The 13,465-nt window shown below is 40.6% G+C and overlaps 1 protein-coding gene across 2 annotated transcripts in view; it reads right to left on the bottom strand.

Annotated features, from left to right (window-relative positions):
• The window catches only part of MDN1 (midasin AAA ATPase 1), a 132,617-nt gene that overhangs the window by 14,595 nt on the left and 104,557 nt on the right, over positions 1-13,465 (bottom strand). The window contains exons 78-88 of one of the 2 annotated variants that reach the window (XM_019743250.3): positions 13,221-13,336; positions 11,867-12,352; positions 11,345-11,571; positions 10,618-10,773; positions 10,271-10,440; positions 9,330-9,491; positions 6,515-6,652; positions 4,494-4,635; positions 2,984-3,159; positions 2,287-2,439; positions 1,660-1,807 (exon numbers count right to left, since the gene is read on the bottom strand). In XM_019743250.3, the coding sequence (XP_019598809.3) occupies positions 1,660-1,807; positions 2,287-2,439; positions 2,984-3,159; positions 4,494-4,635; positions 6,515-6,652; positions 9,330-9,491; positions 10,271-10,440; positions 10,618-10,773; positions 11,345-11,571; positions 11,867-12,352; positions 13,221-13,336 (2,074 nt within the window). Of the gene's footprint in view, positions 1-1,659; positions 1,808-2,286; positions 2,440-2,983; positions 3,160-4,493; positions 4,636-6,514; positions 6,653-9,329; positions 9,492-10,270; positions 10,441-10,617; positions 10,774-11,344; positions 11,572-11,866; positions 12,353-13,220; positions 13,337-13,465 lie in introns of those variants that run through there. The other variant, XM_074333296.2, reaches the window with a different exon arrangement.

Here is a 13,465-nt window from a genome sequence, read left to right as displayed (position 1 = left end):
AGTATTACTTACAATTGATTGGGTGGTGTATGTCTTTTAATAATATGTATTCCATTAAAAAATCCTAAAAGCCACCACAACAGGAAATGACAATCTAATTTTCAAATATCAGTGGGAATAATTGGTGGTCATCATTCTTTAATCATACACAGAAAATATAACATATTCAAATGGAAACAACCATATTTGAAAAAGTTTTATTTAAAGAGCTTTTCTATACTGTGGCCACTTCAGAAATCAGTTACTTTGTTAGCAAATAATTCTTTAAAATAACTGCTCCTTAGTTTATACATACAATAGCTTAAAATGAGCCTGGGTGTTTTTCTAAGGCATATGGCTTGTTACACTATCAGTGTATTTTCTTCATTTTATGCTTGTTTGCTGGTGAAATTTAAAGTGGAAGTTATATTCTAAAATTTTAAGTTAATGAAATAGCTTCAGAAGCAACAACTTATACTATGCTTAAAAAGTAAACTAGAAATTCGCAGAGCGAAGAATGTTCTGAGCATCAGGAAAGCCTGTATCAATTCCTTAACCAAATGGTTCTATTAGGCTGGTACAAAAGTAATTGCGGTTTAAAAGGCTAAAAAGAAAAAAAATTGCAAAAACCGCAATTACTTTTGCACCAACCTAATAATTAAGTAGCAAGTTCACAAATTTATTTCTAATTACCAAAACTTTAAATGGAGAATGGATTTTAAATTTATGAGAACCATATACTCACATTTATATCAAACATCTGTCACTTGTTTTTTAAAAATAAATGGTTCTGCATACAACTATCTTCCTACTTCCTTAGATGTCATCATAGCCTGAAGCTATATGTTATTCCTTCCCATGTTTTCGTACATTTGACATACCCATAAATATATGGTATTGTTTCGTGTATTAAATTTTTACATAAATAATACCTTTTCTTTTGCAATTTGCTATTTTTGTTCCGAAAAGGTATTTTCAAATTTTTCTAAGCTTTACCAAATATGTCGCTGATTGATTAAGAAGCAGAGTGAGGCTAGCTCCCATCTTTCTGTCTGGTTACCCGCCATGGTGGAGGCCCACTATTACAATAGCACCTTCTCCTCAACGCTTCCAACTAAAACCAGACGACTCTCGAGTGCAGTCACCCAGATTGAACAATGGATGAAAAAAGCACCAGATTATTGTCATGTGCCTTGTGATTGGTTTCTCTTGAGATTATTCAATTTCATTCCCTAGTATAACTTTTTATTTCAGGCTAAATAAATACATAAGCAAAACAATAACAGAAACAATCATCTCCCTAAAAAAAGCTGTCACTGGGCTACATGAGAAGCCTGGGTATACCCCACTGGGAAGTATTTACATCAACCCATGAGATGGGCCACACAGTGATGGATGGCTGTGGGGAGATGGAGCCGTACGCGATGAAGCCCCACCCACACACAGCAGCGTTAAGCACAGAACTAGAAATGACAGTAGTGAGAGAGACCTGCTGCTTTACAAGCTTTACATCTACTCAGATGAGAAACACTATAAAGAAACAGCAAATAATTTTCGCAAACTGGAATTGAGCTGAGCAGACATAATTAATGACCTGGCCATGACATTGGCCTGAAGAGAAATCAGTTAGTGCTCATTTCCAATGATTTCCAACTGGTCTTTAGGTTTCGAAAAACATACCTTCTCCTTCTTCATGGTCTGTGTCTTCATCACCATTCTTGTCTTCACTGTCTAAGTTCAAATCATCTGGAAGGTCCAAGGCCTCGGGTTCTGGCAGCGTTTCCTGATTGCCATGGTAAGGGTCTACCTCATTCTCATCATATTCCCTCTGAACAGTGAAGAGAACAGGAAAATAATAAAAATGTAAAACTTTTTTAAAAAGTAGCATTCACACACAATTAGCTCTTAGTTAGCTGAAAGAATACAATGTCTCTGCCCTAAAATCACTACCACACATTAGAATTTTACTAACATTTTTAGAATTTTCATGTTAGGATTTCAAACTTCATTTTCTGTGTAGCTTCTCCACTTGTGGTGAAAAGTCCTGTGTTACTCTCAAAGAAGGAACTGAAGTTTATGAGAAGTTTAGTTTTCAAACTTCAGCATGAGCCCACACAGCATGAAGACTACCTCACTGGTAACTAACAGCTATTTTATGTCCTATTAAGAGGTTCTGTTACATGTTCTTTTACAAGACAATGGAAAAACAACTGAATAGGCAAAACATGCGCGAGACCCGCTAAGAGCTGTGTAGTACAGTGCCCTGGCCTTGAATCAGGACAGGGATCAGTTCTGAATCCTCAGTACCTCGTCTATTTGTTCATTAATTTTGTCTTGGCCTTGTCCATCATCATCAGCTTCTGCTTCTTCCTTTTCTTCCTTCTTATCTTGCTGGTTTTTATCTCTGTTTGACTTCCCAGAATCCAAGTTGTCATCTTTAGCAACAAGTCCACAGTCTTCCTAAATGTCACAGGCAGGAAAAGTGCGAAATCATCACGAAAGCAAGATGAAAGCAATCTAAGAAACTGCTTTCACACAGGGTGACTCTCCCTAGCAGAGCCCTTGGACATGTATAACTGCCTGCTGGGCCTATCCCCCGGGAGTATCCAGCTGATGGGGCATCGTCCATAACCTGGAGAGAACAGTCTGGGTCTGTCCAGATTGCAGTAGTAATGGCAGGTGTGTGAACACCAGGGTGGGTGACGCTGTGCAGCTGCAGTGTCACCCTAGCCTACGAGTTCTCCTACGCAGGGAGCTGGAGCAGTTCAGTGATCAAAAGCAGAATCAGAGCCTCCGTAACGTCCCTCCTCCATAACACGTGGGATGGCTCGGGTCAAGCTACACTTTTAGGTCTGAATCAGTCAGTAAGATATAGAGGAGAGAAAAAAGGAAAAAGAGATGGCAGAAAGAGAAGAAGGAAAACAAAGACAGAAAAGTGGTGGTTGGTGGGACGACTGCCCCTCTCAACCTAGGGACCATGGGACGAGGAAATCTTTTAAATTACCTCATCCATTCCTGGGCCCGTTTCTTCAGTTGTACTGTCTTCTTCATCCTCCTCCTCCTCCTCCTCATCATCACCCCAGAGCCTCTCATCTAGTTTGTCAGCTTCCTCACCGTTCAGATCGCCCATCTGTTTGTCCAGGTCTGCGCTCTCACTATCTGATTTCTCATCATCCTCTTCTGAAAGGGAAGGCCCTGAGCTTAGTTAAGCAGATCCCCAAACTCACCTGGTCTTGTGTGTGTAGGAGAGACGGGCCCACAACCAGGGCGGGCTGCCCGCTCCTACAGAACACTACTCTACTGGCTGGCAGCTGCCTTTGGGTCTGCTGAAGTAGTCCTACTGTGTTTTGCAAACTGTTTGAAAGAACAAGGAAGTCAGTAACGTGTTATGTGAACAGGACATTAGAATGGTGAGGGTACAACTATCAGGATGGGACTCAGCAACCCCACGGGTTGTTCCTTATCTGTGAAATGTCAGAGTCGGACAACGTGATTTCCAAGGTCCCACCCCCATCCCCAACATACGACACTTCTGTGACTATCCAACAGCTACAATCCTGTGTACAGCACACTCAATTAGAATCTCCCTGCCACTGTCTTTGCTCAACGTCTGCTGTGCTGAACGCTGTATCCTTATGCTGCTTAGGCAAGTGCACACACTTCTGCTCTGAAATCAGCTCTCACTTCTGCAAGAATTTTGCTTAGAATAAGACACTGTATCTCAAATTAAGCTTTGGACAGAAATTTTAGAGCAATAGCTTAATTATGGTACAAATATATGACAGATGATGATGTGCTGTAAAAAAATCTTATTCTCATTTTTTAATGACAAGGGCAATGCTCATAATATGTTAAACAAAAAAAGCGATGATAGAACTGTTTATGGTCTATGAATATACGCGTACATATACAGAGGGTGCCAAAACAATGTACACACATTTGAAGAAAGGAAAAAAACTGTATTAAAATTGTAATACTCAATATATACCGATAATAAAAGATGAATACAAATCATGTGTATACATTTTTTGGGACCCCCAGCATATGTAGGCAACAAATGGAAAGAAATAAACCAAAATTTATTAAATGGTTTGGGTGGCAGGCCTAACAGGTACCTATTTCGTTCCCGCATTTTTGTTCCAAATCGTCTACAACAAATGTCTACTATTTTTGTAATTTGGAAAAAGCAGTTATTTTTTTAAAAGCACCCTGAACAATTTACTTTTGAGCTGAGGCCAAGCTGTGTGTGTGACCATGTTCTTGGTCTTCGGCACTTCCCTGAAGGGCACCTCCCACTCACGGCCTTGAGCACACGAGGCAGCGGAGCATCAGGCAGTGCCTCAGTTTACTCACAGAAGAATCTCCAAAACTGACGACAGACTCCTACCTTGGTGGAGATGGTGATGGCACATGTATAATATTAATGTTGACAACAGGCTCCTAACTGGGAACATGTAATTTCCTGGATAAAGTGCTTATTTTTCAAAAAGAAGAATGCAGCGATAATCTCAAACCTTGTTCTTCAAGCTCCCCGTCATGCATTTTCCCATCAAAGTCTTCTGACATCTCAATGGCATTATCCTCGCCCTTAATGTCGGATTTTGAGTCAGGATCCTCTTTATCCTTTTCTTGACCCGTCTGAAATGTATCTTCTGCCTAAATTAAAAAGAAAAAAAAAGAGGTAGCTTAACTAATGTTTATTCAGCTCTAAATAGACTATAAATACATCAATGCCAAGGTTAATGCTATAAAGTTATCTCTGGGGGGATAAAAAGGAGAACCAATAGAGATAACCACACATGACAATTTCTGGTTTGCTTTAATATTTCCGTAGTTAATTTCCAGTTTTAATGCATTTGTGATTATAGAATATAGAATTTTGCTGAGGTTTTCTTCATGTGAATTGTTTAAAAAAATCCGCATTTAAAAAGAATATGTATTCTCTGTCTGTAGGATAAAAGATATCATCAATCTTACTATACTGTCCGTATCTTTAATATGTATTTTTGTCACTTTGATCTCATAGATAGTAACCCTCTGTGAATGTAATTTTGTTTACTATTCCTTAAACTACATATTCTTATAAACTCTATGTGATATTTGGGGCAAAAGATTCATGCCTGTTATCTCTTTCATTATGGTTGAATTTTAAGTCATTTTTTAATATACAAAAGTGATAAAATCTTATAAAAAGAAATCTAAACTCAACAGAAAGAGTCAATTTCTCATGGCACCACCATCTTCCAAAACTCCCAAAGAATTACCACCAGTGACATTCTGGTGCATGTTTTTATCTATAAGCACACCATGAATAGTAACATAGATGTTATGTATTAATACCTGCCTCCCAACATCGTTTTAAACAAAAAAAGAATCATGCCTTACCAACTGTTTTGCAATTTACTTTTTCTTTTTTAACTTGTAACCTCTCTTAGATATATTTTCATGTCGATACATATAAATATACCTCATTCTGTTTAATTTATTTATCGTATTGCTCTGCATATTCTCTTGACCCTTATTAGCATTTCTATAAATACACATCATTTAATACTGTCACATTGTTCTGATAGCTTTTCATCCCTCTTAATGGTTTTTGCATTGGTTGTACTTTTTCTATAAGGTTTACCTTTTAACTTTATTTTTTTTCCGTTAGAAAAGTACTGCATGCTGATTAACTTAAATTTGGGAAATTACAGAAAAGCTGAGATAATAAATATATATAGATAGATATGCTACCTACTACATATTAGAAAGATCTCTACCACATAAACACTAGCAGTGCTCTTTTGTTTTTTTCATTTATTTCCAATTTTCCCTTCATAGAGACGGGAGGTTTGAATTGGCTTGTTCCTTTATTTTTAATAGCTATAACCATACCTTAAATAGAAATTCATGGTCTGCTTTAAGCTTACAATGTAAGTGATTTTAAAAAATCCCATTACCTCTTATTTCTTCAAGTTAAGTTGGTTAGTATAAATGACTAACAATAGTATGTATACAAAAAAAAAAAAAAAAAACTCACTCCCAAATGAGATAGGCATTTTAAAAAGCAACACAACAGTCTTAGTCCAAAGTATCTGAATACTTCAAAAGTATTCTTGATTCCAATAAAAAAAAGAAAACATTAAAATTTTCACCATGCTTTAAAGACACACTGCAATAAAACCTGTTAATAACATTGGCATTATTATTTAATACAATTATGACTTAAAAGTTTTTAATCTTAAATCAATCACTACCAAAAATACTCTAGAAAATCATCAGCAAAAATCTCCCCACTTAAAATTAAAATTTTTTAAATCATTTCCCTCTCAAATTATAGCCATAACCAATGGCTATGTTGCAAAGTTCCTTTCTGCGGTCTTTAAGTTTTTATTTACATCCACTCCTCACACTCCAGTATTCTTAGGGTTCCACAGATCAGTTTGAAAACCACTGACATTTATGTGTGTAATTTAAATACTGATAAGAAAGGGGAAATGGCGCGAGCTTCTGTACACTGTACACATACTTCAGGCATGTGAAAACGTACCTGTTCTTCATTTTCTATCTGGTCACTCACATCCTTCACACCCTCACCTTCTCCAATCCCACCTCCCTCATAGTCATGGAACTCAGTTGCTCCCTCTCCTGCTGCATCTTCCATAAATTCTTTGGGTAGGCAAAATCCCTTGAAAATAAAGAGTGAACAGTTAGGCACAAAAGCAATAAAAAAAGGGATTTCCAGTCCTACTACAGAAAAAAATTTTTTTAACAAATGCTTAATTCTTTTTCTAGCTCAGTATTTTAAACCTGATGGGAAGGAAGTACAAGAGGACCTTTGACATTCTTTTCTTCCTTAGTGATAACAGTTATTATGCAGTTTCAAAGCTTGACATCAGATTTAACATATGAAGTTTTGACTTTGTAGAGACCTTTGATGTTTGGTAATTTGCCACTTTGCCAAGACAAAACTTTGAAGTATAGTAGGGAGAGTATTTAGGAACAAGTCATTGAAGAAGAGAAGGACCTCTCAGTGTCTAAATCCCAAAGGGGTTTGTCCTTCTTTACTTTTTACTTCTCAAATTAGTTAGCCTGAGAGGAGAGAGAGGAGAGAGAAAAGACAAGTAACCCTGGAAGCACAGCAACTTGAAGCATATACTAAAGTGGGAGATTTCATTTTCACTTTCAAAATTGAAGAGAATTTTGTGTGATGCTCCTCAAATAAAATGTTAATTTTCTTACATATAAAAAATATGCTGGGGCAGCCAGTTAGCTCAGTTGGTTAGAGCTCGGTGCTCTTAACAATAATGTCGCTGGGTCAATCCCCACATGGGCCACTGTGAGCTGTGCCCTCCACAACTAGATTGAAACAACTACTTGAGTTGGAGCTGATAGGTCCTGGGAAAGCATACTTAAAATAAAAGTTTAAAAAAAAATATATGCCTTCCCCTCAACTCTTGAAGTAAACCTGCCACTCTTACGGAACATGCCACATCTGGTCTCAGCTGTTTGCTGCCAAGGCACGGGGCAACCCGGCACTGGGCATGGGGTCTCGAGTGGAGAATAAGGTCAGACCTTAGTCATGTCCGGGAAGTGTTAACAAAATTGTGTCATGTTGGCAAATAGTCGAAAAGCAAAATCAACTACTAGTGTATGGGACAAAAATGAATAAAAAACGTAGAAGAAAACAGTGGCTCTCAATCATAAATTGAATATACAAGCTATCAAGATATCTGTCAATCTGAAGACAAAAACATACTAAAAATAAGTTAAAAATAAGCTGCTAACCAACAAGGAATTAAAATCCAATTAAAAACCGGCAAACACTAGCTGTGACTTAGTTACAAGGAAATAGCTTTCTGGATTAAGTGCTGTAATTACAACCTAGATCTACTATCTTAACACCATGTCTAACCTACTTTCAAGTTCCCTCAACACTACTCAGAAACGATATGAATATACGTAATTTGGATACTTAAAAAAAAGAAAGGCAAACTTACTTTCAGGACATATCTTCTTAAAAAGTTCACTGAAAAACACATTTCAGTTAACTTATCTAATTTTACCATTGAACTACATTATTTTAAAAGAAATATGTTTAGCTATAGGCAGAATGAGACCCCACAGGAAGGAGATTCGGATGCCCCGGAGGGCCATGACTACAGCTGCAGCTGTGGCAGCCAATGGGCTCTCAGCGCTTTGCTTGTATCAATCAGAACCACTTCTAACCTCACACCTCACCTGAACACACACACAAGGCAGACAGGCCCAAATCATTCTAGAACCTGTCAGACCAGAGCAATGCTGCAAGTGGACAAATAGCTGACTCAAATCTCAGTGCACCCTCACCATACACTGCCCTATCACTGTCTTGCAATACAACGTTTCCACCAAGAAGGGATGGGATGCACCCATCAGATAGAGGGGGCAAATCTGAGATGCACCCATTTACTTATTACTCAACAAATATACACATTTATCCTCTAGATACAAGGCATGGGTTTGCCTCCCATTTTTTTAACCCTTTCCAGTATTCCAGATACTTAGAACTAAGAACTCTCTTACAAGAAGCCTAGACCCCACCTTCAGTTTGTGAATTCCCATCTTCCGCAAGTGAATCTTATCTGCATTGTACTTAGATTTGGAGAAAATCTTGGAATACTAAGGAAATGAAACAAAACTATATGTTCAATTGAAGGAGGGTCTCACAAAAATGCTAAGGAGTGTAGGCAGATCTCATTTTACACAAATGAAACTGAGGTTCAGAGAGGTTAAGTGACAAACTCAAGAGTCCGAGAACTGGATACTCCATGATTAATTAGACTTACCACAGCACGTTGGGTCTGTTAGATTTGACTATCTCCAGCTCCTGAATTTCATGGGTAGAGTTTACAACCTCTAAAATTCAGTGCTTTTCACAGTACCGGGTACACGGGCTGAACGAATGAATAACGTCCTCACTGAAGAAAAATGCCCCACCTAATACTAACAGACCTAACAGCCCCATCACCATTTCATCATAATTACATTAAATGATTTAAAGAAAAATAGCCTTAAGGAGTCACCTATCCTGTAAGTCTAGCTTGAATTGGGGACCGGGAGAGAAGGGTGTGAAGAGACAGAAGCCACCTTTAGACAGCCTCTGGAGTCTAGGGAGCTCACCAGTGGGGGACCTGCAGGCTCTAAGACTTTGGTAGAAACAGGCTTAGTAAAAGGGTGCCAAACGAAGCCCTAAAAAATCCACAGGCAGAGCAAATCACCTCCTGCTATTTGTGAAGGTCCAAAATAAAAGCCCATCACACTGGACACTACTGGGTACAGAATGGACCAGCTGCCCCACAGTGCACCACGTGCACAGCCCTTACCTTCTGGGCGAGCTCTGTGAAGACCTGAGTAAGCACAGAGAGCAGCTTCGCAGTGCTACGGTGAGTTGCCAAAGACATGGTCAGGAAGAAGAGGACGAGGTCCGAGTACCTGGAGAGCATGGGCACCAGGCGCACCAACAAGCAGCAGGACTGGATGAAGAGCTGGGGGCAAAGCACATGAGAAGGCCTGCTCACACTGCGTAGTGGGGACCAGCCGCTTTCCTGTGCGGTGATAAAACAGCCAGGAAAATGTTCTGGAACTAGGCAGCAGTGATGGCTGTACAATACTGTGAGTGCACTAAATGTACTGGTGTTTTTGTGTATTTTAATACATTCACACACACACCTGCTCACTGAGATTTCCTCCTTATTCACACAAACCCTCACAAAAGTACACTTTAAATTCTCAACCACTGAAGTTTTACTTAATTAACAAGGTTGTGGTTTTTTAAAAAAATGAAATGTTTAAAAACAAATTTTTGGGGGAATCGAAGTTGGCACTGGAAGCAATGCTACAGCATAACATACAATGCCCTACAAAATAAATTGTTTCTCAGGGCTTATTATGGAGATGACACCTTCTTCCTCTGCTGGCTTATTGTGAAAGGGGTGGTATTTGCAAAGTGCAGCCATTAAGCATTAGCTGATGGCAGCAATGTCCACCATTGACATCAAATACCCAGGAGTATGTAGGCAGGAGATGAAAGAATCCCCAAATAATGGATTTTCTGGATTGCTAGCATTTTTTCACGTGTGCATCTTACAACTGTAACTATTAGCTAACGAGCCCTAACAAGGCTTTTCAAAGTTTGTTAATGATATGTACATGCATAAAGAGATCAAATTCTCAAGTGATTCTGCCACATGGAGCGATGTGCAACCCACTGTCTTTGCTCAGCCTACTCCCCACAGCGAGAAACTTGTAAAGAACCGTTGGTTACCGTGTGCTTTGCAGCTGTGCCATCCTCACCGTACGATTTCAGCCTCTCCAACAGCTCAGAGATAGCAGAAATGATTTTCTGCACACGCAAAGTGCTCACATCGGCCCAGAAGTCCTCCTCTAAGAGCTTTGTTAGATGTCCTGAGTGCAGTCTCTCAAAGCCGGCTGCCTCTTTCATTCACAGAAAAGAACAGCATGATGAATAACAGAAAATAAATCCTTTTCATCTGCATGCATCCAGTCACCATTTCTAACATCAGTCCTTAAGTATTTAGTCACAAAAATAAATCATCAAATAAAAACATTAAGTCAAGCATGAAACTAAGTTATGCCTAATTTCAGACATACCATCATCTTCGTGTGGGCTGGTCTGGTCAGTGTTCTCCTCTGTCTTTTTATGATCTCTTTCTACTAAGTTCTGGATGGCAAAAAGGATGGCCCGGATGGCAGTTTCCATTTGCTCTGCAAAATCTTCCACAAACCCTTCATCCAACATTTGGTTTCCTAGAAAGTAACATGGTACAAAACAAACAAAAACCCTGAGCATTTGCTTCAGTGCCTCTGGAAATCATCAGCCACTCTCATTTGTTATGAACGGCCACCTGTAAGTACCCACTGTGGGTGAGATACTGCCCAGCTGAGCTGGATACAAAGCTGAATGAGACATAGTCCGAGATAAACCTATACATTTATCGCCTTGTATTAAATCAATTTTGCTATAAGAATGCCAAAAATATGAAAATAATAATTAACATGTTGTGTATAAACACAACTTCATTCAAATATCACCCTCAGCTTTCCAGTGAAGGGAGAACTGGCTGTAACAGCCGAGACAGCCTGTGGTGTCTCCCTACACGTGTTACAAAGAAAGTGACATGACAACCGCAGGCAAGGGACTCAAACAAATAAGGTAAAAAAGTTAAGAGCTGTGGGTTCCAACCACACCTGTCTGCCTTAGAACCCTGGATAGATAGGTCTAGAACAAAAGAGGAGGTGTCTTTAAGATTATCTGGACTTCACCCACAGGACATCGTTCCTACACTGGGCTTTCACTCCCATACTGAAAAGTACTTACCTCCTTGGCTGCCTGACATGAGTAGGTGTGTCTTCCAGGTAGCAAAGTCATCTGTGGCTTTATTAATTTCTCCTCTGACATATTGCAGGCTCTCAACTAATGCCATTTGTTGGTCTGTTTGCTCAAACTCCATCCCTGGAAGAATGAACAAGGACTCTAGGCCTTGCAAATGAGCTGACACCTGGGACAGGCAACTCAGCCCAGAAGAGCAAACTTCAAAATCTTTCCTGCAACAATAGAAATGCCACAACATTGAAAGGAAGGGGTTCACACATATACATACATATACATACACACACACACACACACACACACCACACACCCCCCAACCACTAAAATGTAAGCAGGGCAAAACTCGTTGTATCTGAAGATTTACAGCTAGACATATGCCACAAAGCACTATGCAGATCCACTGAAAAAACAGAGGACTGAAGCATAGCCCTTTCATAATTTTACCGCATTACTAAACTCTGAACAAGTTCTCAGGCACCCAGAGAAGAGTAAAGGCATAGGCATACTCACCAAGAATGAAAGAGAGTCTCACAAGACTGCTGCCTAATCCTGTCGACATCAGCTTTCATTGTTTTAATGGTATTCAGCATTTCTGTTAATCTTGAAGTTGACTGTTGCCAGAGTTGGTCATGTTTCCGCATCCGGCAACCAGAGGGCAGCTGACTTCTAGGTACTGGGGATGGGTAGCTCAGATCTGATGGGATGAGATCCGGCGCTGCTCCGGAAAGCTGTCCGTTGCTGAGCTCTGGTCCTTCTGGACAGGGGACAGAAGGCTGACTCTGCGCCTGGGCGTGCCCTTGGCCTGGAGCTGGCCCAGCACTGGGGCAGCACTGGAGGAACCAGGAGAGCTGCTCCAGCAGGATCTGACTCTGCATGGCCAGGTGCTGCAGCCTCTCCATCCACTGCTGCACCCCATCCTGAGGGGGAAAGGCCACGGGGTAGCGCAGAGGCTCCGTCAGCCTGCCATCAATCTCCTGCACACAGCTGAGGAGGTTCCTATGCAGAGAAAGCCACGGGGGAAAACACATGGCACTTTAACCTGTGTCACCATGTTGTTTTCAACAGCAGATTTGAACATTTCTGAACCAAGTATAGGCTTTTTCACATAATCAAGAAGAGACAGGTAAGAAGTCTATTAAAATGCCTCCCAACGTACTTAAACATATCCTTGTCTTTTCAGGAGAAGTATCAAAACTCGCTGCTTATCACCTGCCCCCCTACAGCCCTCTCACATCTAACATACGTAGTGGCTCTAACCATTACTTTAAAAAAAAAAAATCTAGTAAATGTAGTACACTTTGCTAGATAAACCCTACGAGTGCAGCAGAAACTAGCTAAAGTGAAGTTATTAGCCTGGGAATACTACGTCCTAACACTTAACAGATGATGATGGGCTTCCTAACTGTCCTCACCTTTTAAACATCCATTTCCGATGAGGACCATCCACGTATGGCTCAGCAAATTGCAACTCTGTGGTCCAAAAAGCCCAACACACTGAAGCAGACTCAAATCCGACCTGTGCCCAGAGACTGGGACACCCCGATACCATGAACACCACCCTCTCAGCCCACATGGGCTGTCAACCACATATGCCCTCATTCTAGACCCAGGTGTCATTCAGCCATGGCGATATTTACCGTCTGACTCAGCCCTGAATGCGATCCCCAGTCCCCGTTCTCCTACGAGGTGTTATCAGAACCAGGGGGCAGAGAGAGGCCCAATACAAAAAACCAAGAGAAACCCCACTGGGCTCTTTGAGCCTCAAATTTCATTTCACAATTGATAGCAACACACGCAGCAACTCTGCGCTGACCCATGCCACCCTTCCTAGTTCATGCCACAAACCCAACTAGTCAGCTGGTACCTGAGGAGGATCCACTGCTCAGTCAGTGTGGTCAGGGAGCGCCGCTGTCGGATAAGCACCTTCATCAAATGCGCAGAGAACCCTTTACACCGCTCAATGTTGCCCACGCCCATCTCCTGGCAGGGGGAAGGAGAGCATGCAGAAGGTGTTGCTGGCAAACACTACCACCCTTATAGGTGCCACTAGAAAGCGATTTCCTCCCATACTGTCTGGGGTAAGAGTCCCTTGCTTAGATAAGGTTGGGA

Source organism: Rhinolophus sinicus, chromosome 2 (genome assembly GCF_057876585.1).
Source record: "Rhinolophus sinicus isolate RSI-liver-muscle chromosome 2, RSI-T2T, whole genome shotgun sequence".
Classification (NCBI taxonomy): Eukaryota; Metazoa; Chordata; class Mammalia; order Chiroptera; family Rhinolophidae; genus Rhinolophus; species Rhinolophus sinicus.
The sequence above is the reverse complement of the archived record's forward strand: the minus strand, read 5'-3'. Positions and strand labels throughout refer to the sequence as shown.